This window comes from Pteropus medius, unplaced genomic scaffold (genome assembly GCF_902729225.1).
Source record: "Pteropus medius unplaced genomic scaffold, Ma_sr-lr_union100, whole genome shotgun sequence".
Classification (NCBI taxonomy): Eukaryota; Metazoa; Chordata; class Mammalia; order Chiroptera; family Pteropodidae; genus Pteropus; species Pteropus medius.
Window position 1 is genome coordinate 1,787,777 of NW_024341894.1, and position 17,367 is coordinate 1,805,143.

A 17,367-nucleotide genomic window follows, 5' to 3' on the forward strand; every position below is an offset into this window, starting at 1 on the left:
TTGTGCTGTTATTATCATTCATTTTTATGTATCTCTTGATCTCTTTTTATTTCTCCCTGACTCAGTTATTCTTCAGTAGTATGTTGTTTAATCTCCATGTATTTGTGGTTCTTCCTGCTTCCTTTTTGTAGTTGATTCCTAATTTCAAAGCATTATGATCAGAGAATATGGTTGGTATGATCTCAACCCTCTTACATTTGTTGAGGCTATCTCTGTGTCCCAGTATGTAGTTGATTCTTGAGAATGTTCCACGTGCACTGGAGAAGAATATATATGCATAAGCAGCTCTTTTGGGATAGAAAGCTCTGTATTTTTCAATTATGTCCAGTTGGTCTAATGTATCATTTAAGGATGTTATTTCCTTATTGATTTCCTGTTTGGATGATCTGTCCATATCCGACAGTATGGTATTTAGTCCCCTACTATGATAGTGTTTTGGTCTGTTTCTCCTTTTAGTTCTGTTAGTAATTGCTTTATATATTTCAGGGCTCCCTGAGTGGGAGCATAGATATTGATAAGTGTTATGTCTTCTTGGTGCATGATTCCCTTTATCATTATAAAGTGTCCCTCAGTATCTTTCTTTACTATTTTTATTTTGAAGTCTATTTCGTCCAATATTAGTACCAGTACTACCACTTTTCTCTGAATGCCATTTGCTTGAAATATCATTTTCCACCCTTTTACTCTGAGTTTATACTTGTCTTTGGAGCTGAGATGTGTCTCCTGAAGGCAGCATATGATTGGGTTTTGTTTTTGTGATCTATTCTGCAACTCTGTGCCTTTTTTCTTTTTTTTTGGTGAATTCAGTCCATTTACATTTAGGGTGATTATTGAAATATGAGGTCTTCTTATAGCCAGGTTATCTTTTGCTTTCTGGTAGCTCGGTGTTTCCATTGCTTTTTTGTCTTTGCGTTTCTATTTTCTTTATTTTGGTTTGCTTTTGTGGTTTTTCCGTCTGGTTCTTATTGTTTTATGTTATATGCTTCAGTTCTGAATCTTTGGTGTGTAGTTACCATTATGAATATGAAAGGATAGTTATATATATATATATATATATATATATATATATATATATATATATATATACAGTCGTCCATTTTCTTCTGCATGTGCCTTATCTCCATTCCCCTTTGCGAATTTGGATCTTTGAATCCTCCCCTTCTCTGTCATTTAAGTCACATATTTCTATGTCTATAAGCTTATTTTTTGGAGATTTTTCTCTTTCTTTCTGAGCTGCCTTGTCACCTTGGTTGTTCATGGTGTTTTATGGACTATTTCTCTGCCTGGGCATTAAAAGAAGTGTATTCTACTTTTTTTCCAGAAAGAAGACTTATATAAAAGTCTCTCTAGCTTATTGCAAGGAAGGCATTTTACTTTTGGTTTCTTGTAGCTGGCATCTAAGCCTCTTGGTTCCCTACTTTGTATAAAGCCTTAATGATGCCTTTTTTTTTTCTTATAGATGTTTAATCATGCTCACTACTCTCATTCTCAGTCCTTGTCAGTGTTAGCAACAGTTTCAGTAGCTTTTGCTCAGATTCCCCTGGGGCTCCATGGTGTTCAGTCTTGGAGGGTATGGGAGGAGGGGTTCTTTGGGTTGGGGGATGGGGGCTGTGGCTCAGCCTTGGTTTTGCAGCCGTGGCTGGTAAAAATCAACTGTTGTTTCTTTGCCTTCTCCACTTCTCTGCTGTCCCCACTTCTCTGCGTTCTGTTCTGATGCCTGGGCACTGCTGCCAGCTGCGTGGAGTCCACAGCTCTCCCATACAGGGCTGTTCAGGGAACTTGCGGCATCTTCTCCCTCGGTCCCCTACAGGGAGCCCAGGATGCGAAGGGCAGCTTCTTGGTTTCCCCCAGTCCACTGCCCGACACCCGGGGTTCTAACCTGTGGTAGCTCTTATGTGCAGATCCCACACTCAGATGTGCTGGTGTGCAGTATGGGTGTTTTTTGTTGGGCTTTAGATGTTCAGCTTATTATTGTTTCAAGGGGAGAGATCTGCGGATGTCTCTCACTCTGTCATGTCTCTGATGTCTCTCTCTAAAGTCAACTTTTTAACAATTACTTTTATTTCTGTACACTAGCAATGAATAATTAGAAACCAACAAACTGTTCAAGTATCATTTGTAAAGGTGGGGGCTAACTAGGTATAAGTCTAACAAAATATGTGTAGGATCTGTATGCTGAGAACTATAAAACACTGATTAAAGAAATCAAAGAAAACCAAAATGAATGAAGAAAATGTGTTCATGGATTGGAAGACTCAATATTGTTAAGATGTCAATTTTTCCCAAACTGATCAATAGATTTAATGCAGTCTCAACCAAAATCCTCAGCTAGATTTATTTTAAATTTAGACAAGCTGATTCTAAAATTTATATGGAAAGGTAAAATCTAGGATAACCAAAACAGTATTGAAAAAGAAACAAAGTTGGAGGACTCATACTACCTGACACTAAGACATAATATAATGCTAAAATAATTAAGACAGTTTAGTACTGGTGAAAAAAATAAGTACACAGAGCTGTGGAACAGAATAGGCTAGAAATAGATACACAAATACAGTAACTGATATTTTTAAAGGTGTAAAAATAATTCAATAAATGGTGCTTGACCACCTGAACATCCTCATACCAAAAAAGGAATTCCTCCTATAAAAATTTAACTCAATTGATCCTGGACCTAAATATGAAAGGTAAAACTATAAAACTCTTAGAAGTAAATGCAGGAGAAACTCTTCATGACCTGGAGTTAGACAAAGAGTTCTTAGATAAACACCAAAAGCACCATCCATAAAAGAGAAAATTAATAAACTGGCCTTCATCAAATTAAAAACTTGTTCTGCAAAAGATACTGTTAGGATGTAAGGAAGATATATGAATTGCAAATAAGAACATGAAAAGGTGCTCGACATCACTAGTCATTAGAGAAATGCAAATTAAAACCACAATGAGATTTCATTCTGTACTCTATAGAATGGCTAAATTAAAATACTGATAATACCAGGTGTTCTTGAGGATATAGAGCAACTAAAACTCTCTTACATTGCTGGTGGGACTGCAAAATGATACAGTTACTCTGGAAAACAATTTGGCAGTTTCTTAAAAAGTAAAACTTGTACCTCCCATTTAACCCAGCATTTTTCCTAGAGAAATAAACTGTTCACACATAAACCTGTGCACAAGTGTTTCTAGTAGCATAGTTCAAAATCACCAAAATCTTGAAAGGACTTACATGTCCTTCAGTGGGTATTATGGATAAACTAATTTGGTATATCCAGTCAATGGAATACTATTCAGCAGTAAATAAAGACACAAACATTTTTATACATGCAACAAAATAGATGAATCTCAAATGCAGCATGCTAAATAAAAGAAGCCAGTCTCATGATTACGTACTGTATGATTCCATGTATGTGACATTTTGGAAAAGGCAAATTATAGGAACAGAACAGATCATTGGTTGGCAGGACCTAGGAGGAAGTGGAGGGTCTGACTTAATAAAAAGGATGTAGGAATTAATTGTTCTGTATCCTGTTTGTGGAGGTGGTAACAAGATACTTATATACATATGTTATAAAACTCATAGAACTGTAAGCCTAAAAAGTGAATTCTGCGTGTAAATTTTTAAAACTAGTAAAACTACTTCTCACCGTGTATGCATTTCTCAAAGCTCTTTTAATGTAGCCATTGTAAAAGGAGTAGCTCTTTTAATGTAGCCATTGTAAAAGGTGTAGAATGGATCTCATTGTGGTTTTAATTAGCATTTCTCTATTGCCTAGTGATGTTGAGTACCTTCTCACTGTGTCTAAATTTTGCATCACCTAAAAGTAAAATTGTAAACAAAAGCTTTTGGAGGATGGGAGAGAAACACCTAGGTGTTCTAATTAGAAAAATTATACCTTAAAGTGTGAAAATATAATTGAATTTATTATGCCAAGGGTCCATTTATTTTCCTTTTCAGCAGGTAACCATGTTGTCTCTTCCTAACAATATGTTGTTGATTCACTGATTGTTACTTAATAATGATGGATAGTTTTCTGACCACAAGCTAGATAAGAGTTCTTTTTTGTAATCTGTTTCTCTGCCACATCAATTCAGATTCATCCTATCTCCCTGTCTTTGCCTTTTGCTCACAATTCTTTCATCTGCGAAAGGGAAAAATTTAAGTTAGGGAAAATCTGTTTCGACTGTTCTCTATGAATATTTTACATTTAAGGTTTAATTATAAGTTATATCTTGACTAGCAGATGCAGTTTACACTGTATTAGCTGTGATCATCTTTGGACCTTATAATAAACTAACAGGGGCTTTATCTTAAACATAGATCATTTGCAATTCTTTGAATTGAATGGTTATATTTTAGCACTTTGCTGTGGGTGACAGTAGATGATGTCAGATTAAATTTATATTGATCTCCTCTTAGTGTTTATCTCTGGTGCATGTGCAATTTCTTCAGCACCAGAGAACCTTTCAGAGGCATTCTGTCAATACAGCTACCTGACAGTCATTTGTATTTGTAAACTGTGCATTTGGCACCTGCTGTTCTCTGTTGCATTGGAGCTAGTGGGGAGCCAAAATGGGTGTACAGTGGAGTTATTGGTTGGTACATCTCAGTGGGAGTTATTGAAGGGAAGAAACAGCACTTGTAGGACCTCAGGAGAGGATAAAAAAAGAAGCTGGTAATATTAACACAAGCCAGCCATTCTTTGCTACCAAAATTAATGATTTAAACAGTCAATTCTACTTAAGGAATTAAAGTGTTTGTCCATCTGCATTTTAATTCTGTAATAGATATGAAAAATAAAAGGTTTCTATTTAAATATATACAGTGAATTTAAAAAATATCACCATCTCAGTACCAGACAGTTCATATAAGCAGAAATATAAATTAAGACAATGGAAAAAATGCTTAATTTTTGAAGAAATGGAAATTAAAATGCAGATGTCTTTTACTTATCAAATTAGCAAAGCAACTTTTAATAATAAGGACAAAGGCTCTGGCAAGATTTCAAAGAATAAACATAGACAAGTAGCAGCAAAAATTGTCTGATATTTTGTGGGTATAATTTACCCACACTTTGTCAAAAGTTCTTATATTCTTTAACCCCAGAACTCCTGCTTTATTGGCTATAACTCAAGGAAATAATTACAAAGAAAAGGCTGATACAGGAAGTTCTCACTTAGACATCATCAGTAGGTTCTTGGAAACTGCAGCTTTAATTAAAACATCCAGTTTTACCATAGACTAATATATAAATATAAATGAATTAAGTTCTCATGGCATCTTTCTGGTCACCAAACTTCTAAATGAAGACCCAAAACACTTCTAATATTAAACACTGAAATAAATGTGAGCTGTACATACAAGAATAATTAATAAAAACAAGATAATGGTTTTCCAACTTGCTTATTCCAGTCCAGGCCAGAGCCTACCTCAGCAGCTCAGGGTACAGGATGGAACCCAACCCTAGGCAGGACACCCTTCCATCGCAGAGCCACCCATACTCACTCAAACTGGGACAATTTAGACACACAAATTCACCTTACCTGCACATTTTTGGTATGTGGGAGGAAACTGGAGTCCCCTGGAGAAACCCATGCAGACATGGGGAGAACATGCCAATCCACACAGACACTAGCCCTAGCTGGGAATTGATTTTTTTTTCTTTTGAACACTATAATGAAACGTTATTTGAGACTCTGCTGTATATAAATCTGCATTGCTTTATAATGGTGTATTTTGCTACGATGGATGTCTCTGTACTGCAAATTTGCTTATACCCTGATTAGTATGAGAATTATGTCAGTGTATTAGAATTATATCAATATAAAATGGGTTGTGTTCGTTTATGTTATTTTCCTAAGAATATTTTGAAGCCATCAAAGAAAGCGTTTTCACCATTAAAAAGAATGCTTTAGTAGTAGATGAAGACCTCAAAAAAAAAAACTAGTTTCATGGCCTTGAAAAATGCTTTTGCTTTTCACAATATTAAGCTATCCAGTGAGATGGCCCATGTGGTTAAATAAATTGTAAAAAAATTTCCCCTTGTGTTTAAGAAAAAACCATGAAAACGCTACACCCTGCCTTAGATTATTTGATAAAACTGGTTCTATTGGCCATGAATGCCCTAAGGACCTGTATTTCAAAAGAAGATTTATGTAAGCTCTAGGTTAACCTTACAGAGGATCATCTGGCTGAACAGGCTCAATACTGGTGGAGGTTAACAGTGGTAGTATTTTTGTTCTAGGCTCTTGGTAGTACTCTGAGTACAATGCTACATAATTTTAAGTGGTTAACACTATTTTTCCCTTGAGCCCTGTTATTTTTAGTGTGATTGATCAGAATATAAGGTTTTTTAGTTACTTACATTAAGGGAAATATATAAATGCCAAACAATATGGATGATTAAGTTTTATGACTGCATCTTGATAGATTCTGATGCATCTGTTAAAACAATAAGCATAGAAAAATTTTTGTGAAACAAGTGCACGAATTAGAACACAAAACTGAGTATCTACATATGATTACAAATGTGTAAAAATGTTCAACGTGTACCTGGCCTATAATAGTTATGGTGAGATGGTGGGATTCTCGGTAAAAAAAACTTTAATTCTTTATGCGAAGTTGGTAAAATAGAGGTAAGTCCATTTTAACAGTTAAGCTTAATTTTTATTCAACTTTGATTTTAGAATTCCTGGGAAACTCAAGCAGTTTGTATCTGACTTACATTCTGGAAAACTTCACAGAGAATTCCATCATGGTCCTGACCCAACCGATATAGCCCCAGGACAGGTAGGACTCATCTCTTTCTACAGCAGGAACTTTTTTTCTTTTTCAGTTGGTGTTGAAGAGGATCTAAAGCTCTTGCATAGCCTTGAGTTTCTGCTCCTGAATGTCTCTGTAAAGAAATTCTGAACAAACTCTGATAGTATGCAAATTATGTTCCTTTTTAAATTAATTTAAATATTTTAGACCTTCAGAAAAGTTGCAGTATTTTGGTCTAAGTATGCCTTTTGTGAAATATGGCTATAAAAGGGTTATATACAGTTGGCTTTAAATAGAACTAGGAGGCAGGAAATGGAAATAGGTAGATCAGTGGAAAAATCAGTGGATTCCATTAATTATTCCAGCTGTCCTTTGTAGCTGGGAGATTGACCACACTATGAAGAAAATGATGATTTGGTATTCTTGCTCAACCCTCCTAAGAGCTCTCACCAATCCAATATTCATAATGCCAGAAACTTATGGTTTAATGCAGGTTTTCCATTTGAGATTTAGAATGCTTGACATTTTGTATTTTTTTTATATACTTTTTTTAACTTGAGAATTTTACTCTATCTTTTAATTTCTGTTACAAGTAATTTCTGTGTTCCTGCTTTGTTAAATACCTCTAAACTTATATTTTGATGCATTATCGATTTATATCATGTCTTTAACCACTATACTGAGAGGGGATATGACATATACCTCTCTTATTTCATATGCCCAGAACTTTTATTTTGCCTAAAGAACCTCCACATGTAAAAGAAAAATAAAAACTAAGTGAATTTTACTTTAAGTCAAATTGAGAGTTCTCTTTAGGAATCTGATGATACGCTTTTTCCTTGAAATCTGAGGTCAGATTTTTCTTTGATAATTAAGCAACTATAGAAGCAGACAAACTGTTAACAGTATCCCAAAGGTGATTATTTTCTTCAGAAAAGTAGGCCTGCTTAGTGTTTTATCAGATTAGGAAAAGATGTAGCTTACCATTATTGTATTACGCTGATTTGTTTCAACTTCTCCATTAGACAGTTGAATTCCTTGTATTTTACTTGTTCATATTGGTGTAGTAATGGCACCAAATACACGTTTGTTTTATAGTAATATAATTTCAACAAATTAAACCAAATATATCAACAAAAAGTAAAAACTGTATTGAGGAAGTGGAACATGATAAAGTTATATGGAAAGTTTGTAGACAGATTGTTTACCATTAGAATGAGAATGTGCTATTATACATAGGATGTAATATATGCACTATGTGCCTGTGTTAACTACAGGGGATATTAAAACAATGACAATCATGTTTGCTCTTGAAGAATTTACAGTGCAGAGATAAAGGATACACTACACTGCCTTTCCTTAGAAATTCTTAGAGGTCACTCTTATAGTTCTATGTATATGTCTACTGTGCACAAGTAAAATATAGCAGAAATTAGTTTCTTGCAGTATTTAAGTACTTGCAGTATTTGTTTTCCTCCTTATTTCAATTAATTTCTGGCATCGAGGTAATTGTTAAATAAGAATTCTAGCTACAGAGTAGGTGCCTTTTATTCTCTTATCAGTCATTTGTAAGGGAAGGGTTTAGGCCAACTTAGTTAAGGGTTGTGCTGCCTCTACAGAATATTCTAGGAAAGCAGCCAGGTGTCAGGTATTTTGTTTCCTTCCACTGCTCCTCAGGAACTGTCAACAGGTCCATAGGTAATAGCTCTGGCAGCCCTGCCCTAGAGAATCTGAGTAAGGGAATATGAAATGGGGAAAGCAAGATTTCAAACTTAACTCTTGCCTTTGGTACATAGCAGCTATCTTTTATTGATTATTAAATAGCAAATAATTATAGGACAAGTACCATTCATCTAATACTCCTATTAAAATATAATAACACCATATAATATATTGCTATATAAATGTTTTATTCTTTCTCTTGTAGGAAGTCCAAGATGTAGCAAGCAGTCCACCTGAGAGCTCCTTCCAGAAACTAGCACCTAGTGAATATAGGTATACTTTATTGAGGGATCGAGATGAGCTTTAAAAACTTGAAAAACAATTCGAAAGCCTTTCAAACAGCAGCATCAACTTACGTGGTGGAAATAGTAAACCTATATTTTCATAATTCTATGTGTATTTTTATTTTGAATAAACTGAAAGAAGTTTTGGGTTTTTAATTTTTTTCTCCCCCCGACTCAAAATGCATTGTCATTTAAATATAGCCTCTTTTTAAAAATGTGCTAGGGTTAAAAAAAAATAAAAATCAGAGGCCTATCTTTGCTTTAAATCTGTCCTGTAAAATTTTTATAAATCAAGTGAAAGTGACATTGTCATAAACATACCATTAACTTGCACTACTAGGTTAGGGAGCACTTAGGGATGTTTCCTGTGTACTATGTGCTTTTCTTTTCTCTCTTTACATATGATCAATTCTGTTGGTATTTTCATTATCATATTTCTCAAAGCTAAGGGAGTACATATTCTGGATACTTGGGAGGGGAATAAATTAAAATTTTCACACTGTGTACTGTGTTTTACTGACTGGTTGGATATTGCTTATGAAAATTCCATAGGGGTATTTTTTGGATTCTTAATGTGTAATTTAAACATACTATGAAGAGGAGAGCCTTAAGCCAGAACATTTGGCAGGAATTGTCCTTATGAATTAAGAAAAAGAAAATGAAAGGTGTTTTTAAATTTCTATGTGTTCGTCTAACAAAGTGGCATATGGATGGCATTTAAAACTTTGAATTGTACCTAAATCTGGGAAAGGAAACTACTAGTGGAGCAGGTTACCAGTATTGAACTAGATAACTTTTAAGGCTCCTCCTATCGTGACACTTCCAATTTCCTAAGAGAAAAACCAGCAAATTGTATTTCAGTTAATTCCAACCTCCTTCTATCTTGTAGTCTTGTTATAGTCTTATAGATCAAAGACAGTAGGTACAAAGGTTTTTAATTTCTTTATATTGTGAAATTTGTCAGAGGACCCTACCCACTCTAGATTCTCTGATTTCCCAGGCCTGCAGTGTACAGTCAAATGGGTCCCTGTGCCAGGCCTCAATACTGCCAGGGAACAAAACCAGAGGGAGAGGACCCTCAGTATCATATCAGGAAGCCCAATACCAGAGGACAGACAGGTTCAAATTGGCTTTCCTCTGGGCCTGGGTTGGTGCTATAGGCCAAGAGTCATTTTATATTTGGAGTCTGAGTCAATCCCAGTTTGGGGAAAGATTATTTTTAAGCTTAAAAGGCTGACATGTGCCATTATATGTAGTATGTAATATATGTAACATCTTCCAATTCTTTCAAAATAAAGTGAATATTTATAATGGATATTTAATGATTGTTATTTTTAAAAATCAGCCTATAATCCATAGTTATGCATGACTTATCCTTCTTTCAGAATAATAAATATTGTTAATAAGATGATAAGGGGCATGTTTAGTATATTTTACCAGAGTAACTAGAAAAGCAGGACAGTTGCCTAAAAGTTGAACCTTCATTGCTTTTAATCAATAACTTTGAAATCAGAGTTGTCTTCAGGTCAGAGGATAGACCAAATCTGAGGTCGTCAGAATGAAAATTCACATTCAACAAGCTAGTACACAAAACCAAAAGTAACATATGCAGTTCACTGGAATAAATTTATAATCCTGTAATTGTCCTTAAAAAATAATAAACGAAAGATAACACTCAAGTATTGGGTTGCAGAGTGTTGGCTTGACAGTAGTTAATATGAGAAAGGCCTCAAGGAGCACATGTTCAATGTGATCTAAGATAATTGAGTGGTTTAAAAAAAGTGAGTAGATTTGAGGATGCATTATTTAGCATTCATGCATACTGGGACTTAGTGCCACTATCACTGTCTTCTTTAGACTGAAGCCGTCAAGGGCAAGGATACTAAATTTTATATCTGTATCTCTACTGTCTAGCATTTCTAGTAGTAGTCATCATCAAATGTTTATTGAATGAGATGCAAAAATGACCTTGTTTAAATTTTGTATCCCTGAAGGACTCGGCACTCATCAGGAATTTTATAAAAAGTCATGAACAAGCTTAAGTGAAAAACAGCAAATACACTGCAGAAAATAAGTTCTTGTTATAGAGTTGGTGCACGATGATAGCCTGTGGCTAGGGAAATGAGGGCTGATTCTGCAGGGCCTTGTATGTCAAGTGAAGGGGTCTGATACTGTATCTTATAGGCAGTAGATACTCATCACCAGATTTTAAGTGGAGAAGTATGTTCATATTTAAGAAAGAATACTATGGCAGGTCTAGGTATAGTAAAATGAGTCCAGCAGAGAAGAGAGAATGGTCAGAACTAAGACAGTGACAGCAGAGACAGGAATAGATACAAGATATGGCAAAGATGTAGATTCCATAGGGCTTTGTAACCAGTATAACGAGCACTTCCAGAAACCTAGAACTCACAATTTAGACTTCTTCCTCTCTGAACCATGAATCAGAATATTAGAGGTGGAAGTTTCATTTTATTCAGTCTACTCTTTTTATCAGGCTCCTCAGCTGTGAAGAGAGGAAATAAGTCCCAGAATGAAGAACACATTTGAGTGCAAAACTATAACTAGAAGCAGGCCCTTCTGCTTGTCAGTTCACTATATTTTCCAGTTTTTCAAAAATTGTTCCAGTAGTGAGGGGGACCACAAAAGGATGAAAACTTTAGATGAAATTCTGACCATTTAGAGAGAGTAGGCATCTAAAATATCTCAAAGCTCTCCAATGAAGTCAAGTTGTCAAAAATCATGTACAAAAGAAGAAAAAAATGGTAATGATAAAGGCCAAAAAGAGGAGAGTGAAATATATAACTCCGAAATGTTAAAGCTCAGAATGAACTTAATTTGCAGAAAATGCTAAAGTTGCCAAGAAAGGAGGTATAAAAAAAAAAAAAAATGGATAAAGGAGTGTAACAAGAAAAGCAGAATAACTGAGTTTTTATTTTTTCTCTGACAAGGCGATATGGTCTGGCAGGAAAAAATAAAATGACTGACAAAACTACAAAAGTTAGAAGTAAAGAAAAATCTTGCCACCTTAAATTTCAGGGCTTAGGCCCAGACTTCAGTATTCCAGAGAGCTGCTGGAAGTTGCAAATGCTTCCTCTGTTAGCAACCATTAGGAATTTTTGAGAAACCATGGAGAATGTAAGGTGACAGAAGACTAGAAAGGGACAAATACTATTCCAGTTTTCAAAATAATTATAGTAAATGGCTTTACCTATTTTTCTAAATGAAAATCCCATGAACCAAACTAAAATGTTAGTCTCTGGGGGAAAGATAAAGTATAAAGAATAAAACAAAAATCAATTTTTAAGCCCAATTAAGACTAGGAGGACAATAGGTTGTTTCAGGACTTAAATTGTTTTATGCTGATTATAACTGGTTTATGTGTTCACTAAAACAGGCTGGATAGGACCTCTGCTTGGCAACTGTTTTTTAGCTGTGTTTGAATTTTTGTATGTATTTCCAAGTAATAAAACTATAAAATATTTCTATATTTGAGACTTTTTACTAATTTGTCTTAACATGTTGTGAACATTTTACACAGAATACATATGACCAGAGTCACAAGCTTTTGCAGTTTAAAGATTTTTAGATTATTGTACTTGAATCACAATGGGAAGCTATATAAATCCATATGTTGATAACTCAACCCTTGCCTTTAGTTGGTATCAAAGCTCCCTCTTGCAGAACATGCTGGGGAAGGGCTAGCGTGCCCTTAATAGGTTTTTGAATCACTAGAAGAGGAAAACTGCAGCTTACAAATTGCTTCCCTAAAATGTCCCCTTTCCTCTCCACTCCCCTACCTTGCCTAGTAAATTCTTTCTATCCATCCTTCAATGCCCAGGACAATGATCACCCCCTGTGGTCCCATAGCCCTTACGTGTTTTAAGAGTATACAGTCTAATATAAAGTTGGAAGTACATGTATCCCTTTTCCTTATGACCATGTGAATGCCTTGGAAACAGGAATGCTAAATTTGTATTCTCAGCAACCTAGAACACTATAAGTGGTCAATAAAATTGATGAGGAAAAAAGCCAAATTACATAATAAATATATGAAAAAATGAATAATGGACAAGCAAGCATCATCATAATTCAAATGGACTCTGCTGACTTATCTGTGAATCCCAATTACCTGAAGTCTAGTCACTTTTAGTCCTATATCCTAATTGGCTATGGGGTCCTAAATTTTACTTTAGAATAGATTAAAATCTTACACTAACTCAGAGATAATAACTACCAGAATGACACTCAAGTGCCCTCTTAGGCAATGAAGAATCCTGCAGAAGTACTGGAAACCCATGAACGTTACATTTTCCATGACGTAGATCTGACCCCTAGCTTAGTCATTAGCCTTGAGGGACAGACTGTAGTGAGTTAACAAAATACATTGTGTAGTTCATAAAACATCATACATTTACCATTTAGCAAGTATTAATTACCTACTGTTGCCAAGCTAAGGAAGGATACAACAGTGAAGAGACTGTCCCTAAATCACAGGGCTCAAAGTTGAGTGAAGGGACAAAACAGGTGAAAAGGTGATTACAATAGAACATCATAGGTGCTACATTATGAGTTAACCAAAGGGGCATGGAGGTGTGTGTACAGCCTTTGGAGTTGGGAGCCTTCCTAAAAGGAAGTGATTTCTTGAATAGGCACAAAAAGAGCTATATTTTCTTAAACACATCAGGCTCCTTCCCTCCAGGAGAATTATAGTAATAGAGGCTGTCACTGTTCCTAGTAGCTTACTGTATAGCAAAGTATTGTTAGGTATCGTTGCCCTGATTTTTCTCTCCCAATTCTGGGCCATTCAGGTAAAAGATCATGTACTCGCCTATCTGTGCTGTGTCTCGTGTATTTTCCTTACTGGGATGGATGCCAGGGAGGAAGCTACATGTTCACTCTCTTGATCTAGGTGTAAACTTGCCTAGGTGGGATCAGATCAATCTTGGAAGCCTGATACTATGTTTTCTTGCCATAACCACTGCCCAAAAGGGGGAACAATTGAGCATTCCTAGCTATGCATATAGTGAAGGGAATAGAACAGAGCATCTATTCTGACTTAACAGTTCTTTGCAATTCACAATTACCCCTATCTTCATAATACGCATGACTTCCTGATTTAAAACACTGTTGAATTGTTCATTTCAGAAATTTTCTAGGATTAGAAGGAAAATTCCCTGGTCTGTGGCTTCTGGACTCCAATGTTACCTCTTAAATTTTAGGCTTTTGCTCATGCTCAGTGTTCTGGTACATTTTCTGTTTCCTGGTTCCTCAAAGATTCATAGTAGTATTTTACAATCACATCTACAAGGTCCCATTAACCTTAGGAGATATATATATTTTTTGAGCCTAGAAACAAATTATTTTAAAACACAGATGCTTTTTTGGGGGGGTAACTTCACACTAATTTTCACTGCACTTATATATAACTAGGGTGATCATGTAAATTTTTCATGCAGACCAGGACATTTAAGAGTGAAAGGGAACATTAGTAATAATTTCACCAGCACAACAGATGTAAATCAAAACTGTTCCAGACAAACTGGGATGTATGATCACCCTATTCCTAACTGGATTTTATATAGTTTCATATTTGAATATTCTTAATAGATATGAAAAATATATATTTTCTACCAGGCATCAATCATCATTATACCACCTTCTTAATAATTAAGCCTTTTTAAAAAGTCATTTTAAGAATTCATCTTTATCAAGTCTTCACTCATTTTAGGCATCTCCCCCTAACAGTATTCTTGTAGGTAAATGATACTTTTTCAATAATGTGCCTTTCCTTTAAACTTCAGGAAAAAATAATAGTAGTATTAATTGCAACAATAACAGTAGCAATTAACATTTGTGCATTTACTATAAGCCAGCCTCCATTCTAGACACTTAACAGGTATTAATTTTTTTAATCTTCATGACCACCCTGTAAGATAGGCAAGGTATCAATGGGTGTGTGTGTGGTGGGGGTGGAGGGGTGTGAGAAGGTGGGGGGAGTGAGGGGGAATTCAAGGTAGAGAAGGCTAAGGAAGTCCTGAATTGTTTGCCCTCACCTTAACCAAGATAAGAGGCAGTCATTTGTTATAAACAATAAAATCTAGAAAGGAAAGGCTGGGAACTAACATCTACAGAGAATTAGCAAGTACTCAGCACTTTCTTTTCATTCCTATCAAATCACTAAGCTGTTTAGTGGAATAAGTACATGAACCTGAGTATTAGAGACCTTGGTTCAAATCCTGTCAAATGCCTTTTAACTTCAGCCCTGCCCTTCCCTAATTCCAATCTCTGCTTGCCTGACAAGGCAATTAAATTCCTGCTGCTGCTCTGTTTCAATATTAGGCTATCAGATTATAAATCCAATGTGGGTCCTTATTATTGTGACCACTCCAAGACAGAAAGAAGGTAAACTCAATTTTCTCAAACCATTTGTTTCAGTGATTTAGGTCCTATATCCTCTCTCTCCCAAGTCAAGACTTTTAATTGGAAAGAGATAGAAACATGTTTACCTCCAAATTCTGAAATTTTCAGTTCATGACTTCCAAGTCCTAGAGATGTTTTCCTGATTTCCTCTGTTGCATTCATTCCTATGTTATAGTGAATACTGAGCAAAGGTTTGGTGTCTTAGAAAGCTTTTTCACATTTCAATACATACCCCTGAAAGACAGCAGAACACACACATTATTCATGTCATCTGGGATTCACTGACAGGAGTGTAGTTTCTTTCCCCCTTCTTATCACTGTACTTCATACCATGAAGTACTCAGAGAAGTAGATAATATGGTCCCTTCCCTAAAAGAAGCTACAATCTAATTGAGGATACCACATAGCTGCAAATGAAATGATTTTATACTTATGAAGTTGTAAATCATTACAGAATTACCCTTTAGTCAAAATGGGAACTGCTGAATGACAGTGGTCAAGAAATATTTGTGTAGAGATGGAAAACTGAACCATGAAGGTTTTGGACACTAAGAGGTAAATTTCATGACTATTTTCTCAGTGGGTTTTAAATAAATATTTATGGAATGAATAGCAGGACAGGAAGAAAGCAGGCATTCAATATTAAGCAGAAGACCTCACAGCAGAGAAGCAAGAAAGCACAAATCATTTCTTATGTGTGAGAAAGGAAAGCAAATGCGCCAAATACACCAAAAACCCAGGGAAATGTGAAGTTTATTTCTAACTTCCCTAGCAACAAAGGCAAAACAAAGAACTCAAGAAGGTTATAGCAGTTTTATCTGATACAAAGCATTATACTGATTCCTTTACACACACTCACACACTCTATGTATTTCCATCTGACCAGCTTCGTCACTCACATTTAATTCCTTGGTTTTCTCTAAGCACACTATGCTCTTTCATGCCCTTTGAACACGCAATTCCTCTGCCACTTGAAAGCCCACAACCCTATCTTCAGTGAGGCATATTCTGCTTCAGGGTGCTGCTCAAATGGTACATGTTCTACAAAGCCTTCCCCTACTTTTTCAGGCAGAGCTAGTCACTCCATTCTCCATGCCCTCACATTACTTTCTTCATTCCTCTTTTAGGATACTTATGTTTACTGCCATTTTGCTTTAGGCATCTTAATTCATTAGCCTGAATGGTTTACAAAGGTAGATGATATAGGTTTAATATTTTTCTATGTATGATCCAATATACAACAGGCATTCAGTTAAATATTTGTTGAATGAGTGAATTTATTGTAGGTTTTCTTATATATGCACCACTCACAACATAATAAACAAATTCAGTAAGCTTTACAGAATTTGTAGAAATTCTGTTAGGCCTTTTCTTGTGCTGACCCTTGCTAATACCAAGGGTTTAATAATGGAAAATAGCTTTAGGGGGTTTAATTAATGAAACCCAGATAAATCTTTTTAGTGATTAACCTTAATACAAGAAAATCTCAAGTACTTGAGAAATGTATGGATAACATATACTGTTTTTCTCAATTATTTGTTAAGTTTCTCACTGGAGCTGGACAATGGTCCATTCAAAGCTGGAGTATGTATACTGCTGAAGAAAAATCCTCACGCTTTGGCTATCAGATGCACAGAAGACATGACTGACATTGATTTGGAGGTTAAGATATTGAATATAATATTTTTCTGGGGAGAGAAGAGGTTTCTTTTCCTTAGGAAACTTTTAGGCTTGTTCAAGAACTTAAAACAAATCTCAGCTCTGACTAGTATTGTAAAATGTTATATTACAGAAATTATTTTAGTATGTAAAAATGTAAACTTAGTATATTGCCAGTTTGTACCTTTGCCATAGAAAAACCTAAAATCATTTTTATGGAATGTCTGATTTTTAGTGGCATTGTCAGATGATGAGTAGTGAATCTGAAGTGGTAAATCTGGGGCCAAAATATGGAAGGTTGTGAATGCCAACCTTAGGGGTTTGAACTTTGTCAGGTATTCAATGGGAGACACTGAAAATATTTCAGCAGGAAAATGAAAGCCAGACCTGGTTCTTATTCTTGTGGCAGTGATGTGAGGAATGGCTTAGTCAGGGAAGATGAGGTAGGGGGTATGAGGTGATAAAGTCTTTTACTAGCGTGACAGCCATGAATCTATTTAGAAATTTATGCCACTGCAA

The 17,367-nt window shown here is 35.4% G+C and overlaps 1 protein-coding gene across 2 annotated transcripts in view; it reads left to right on the top strand.

Moving 5' to 3' along the window:
• Positions 1–11,656, top strand: part of ERP44 (endoplasmic reticulum protein 44) — a 69,708-nt gene extending 58,052 nt beyond the window's left edge. Inside the window, exons 11-12 of one of the 2 annotated variants that reach the window (XM_039855868.1) lie at positions 6,685–6,787; positions 8,688–11,656. In XM_039855868.1, the coding sequence (XP_039711802.1) occupies positions 6,685–6,787; positions 8,688–8,789 (205 nt within the window). In that variant the 3' untranslated portion in view covers positions 8,790–11,656. The remainder of the gene's footprint in view (positions 1–6,684; positions 6,788–8,687) is intronic. The other variant, XM_039855879.1, reaches the window with a different exon arrangement.
• Positions 11,657–17,367: the final 5,711 nt, after the last annotated feature.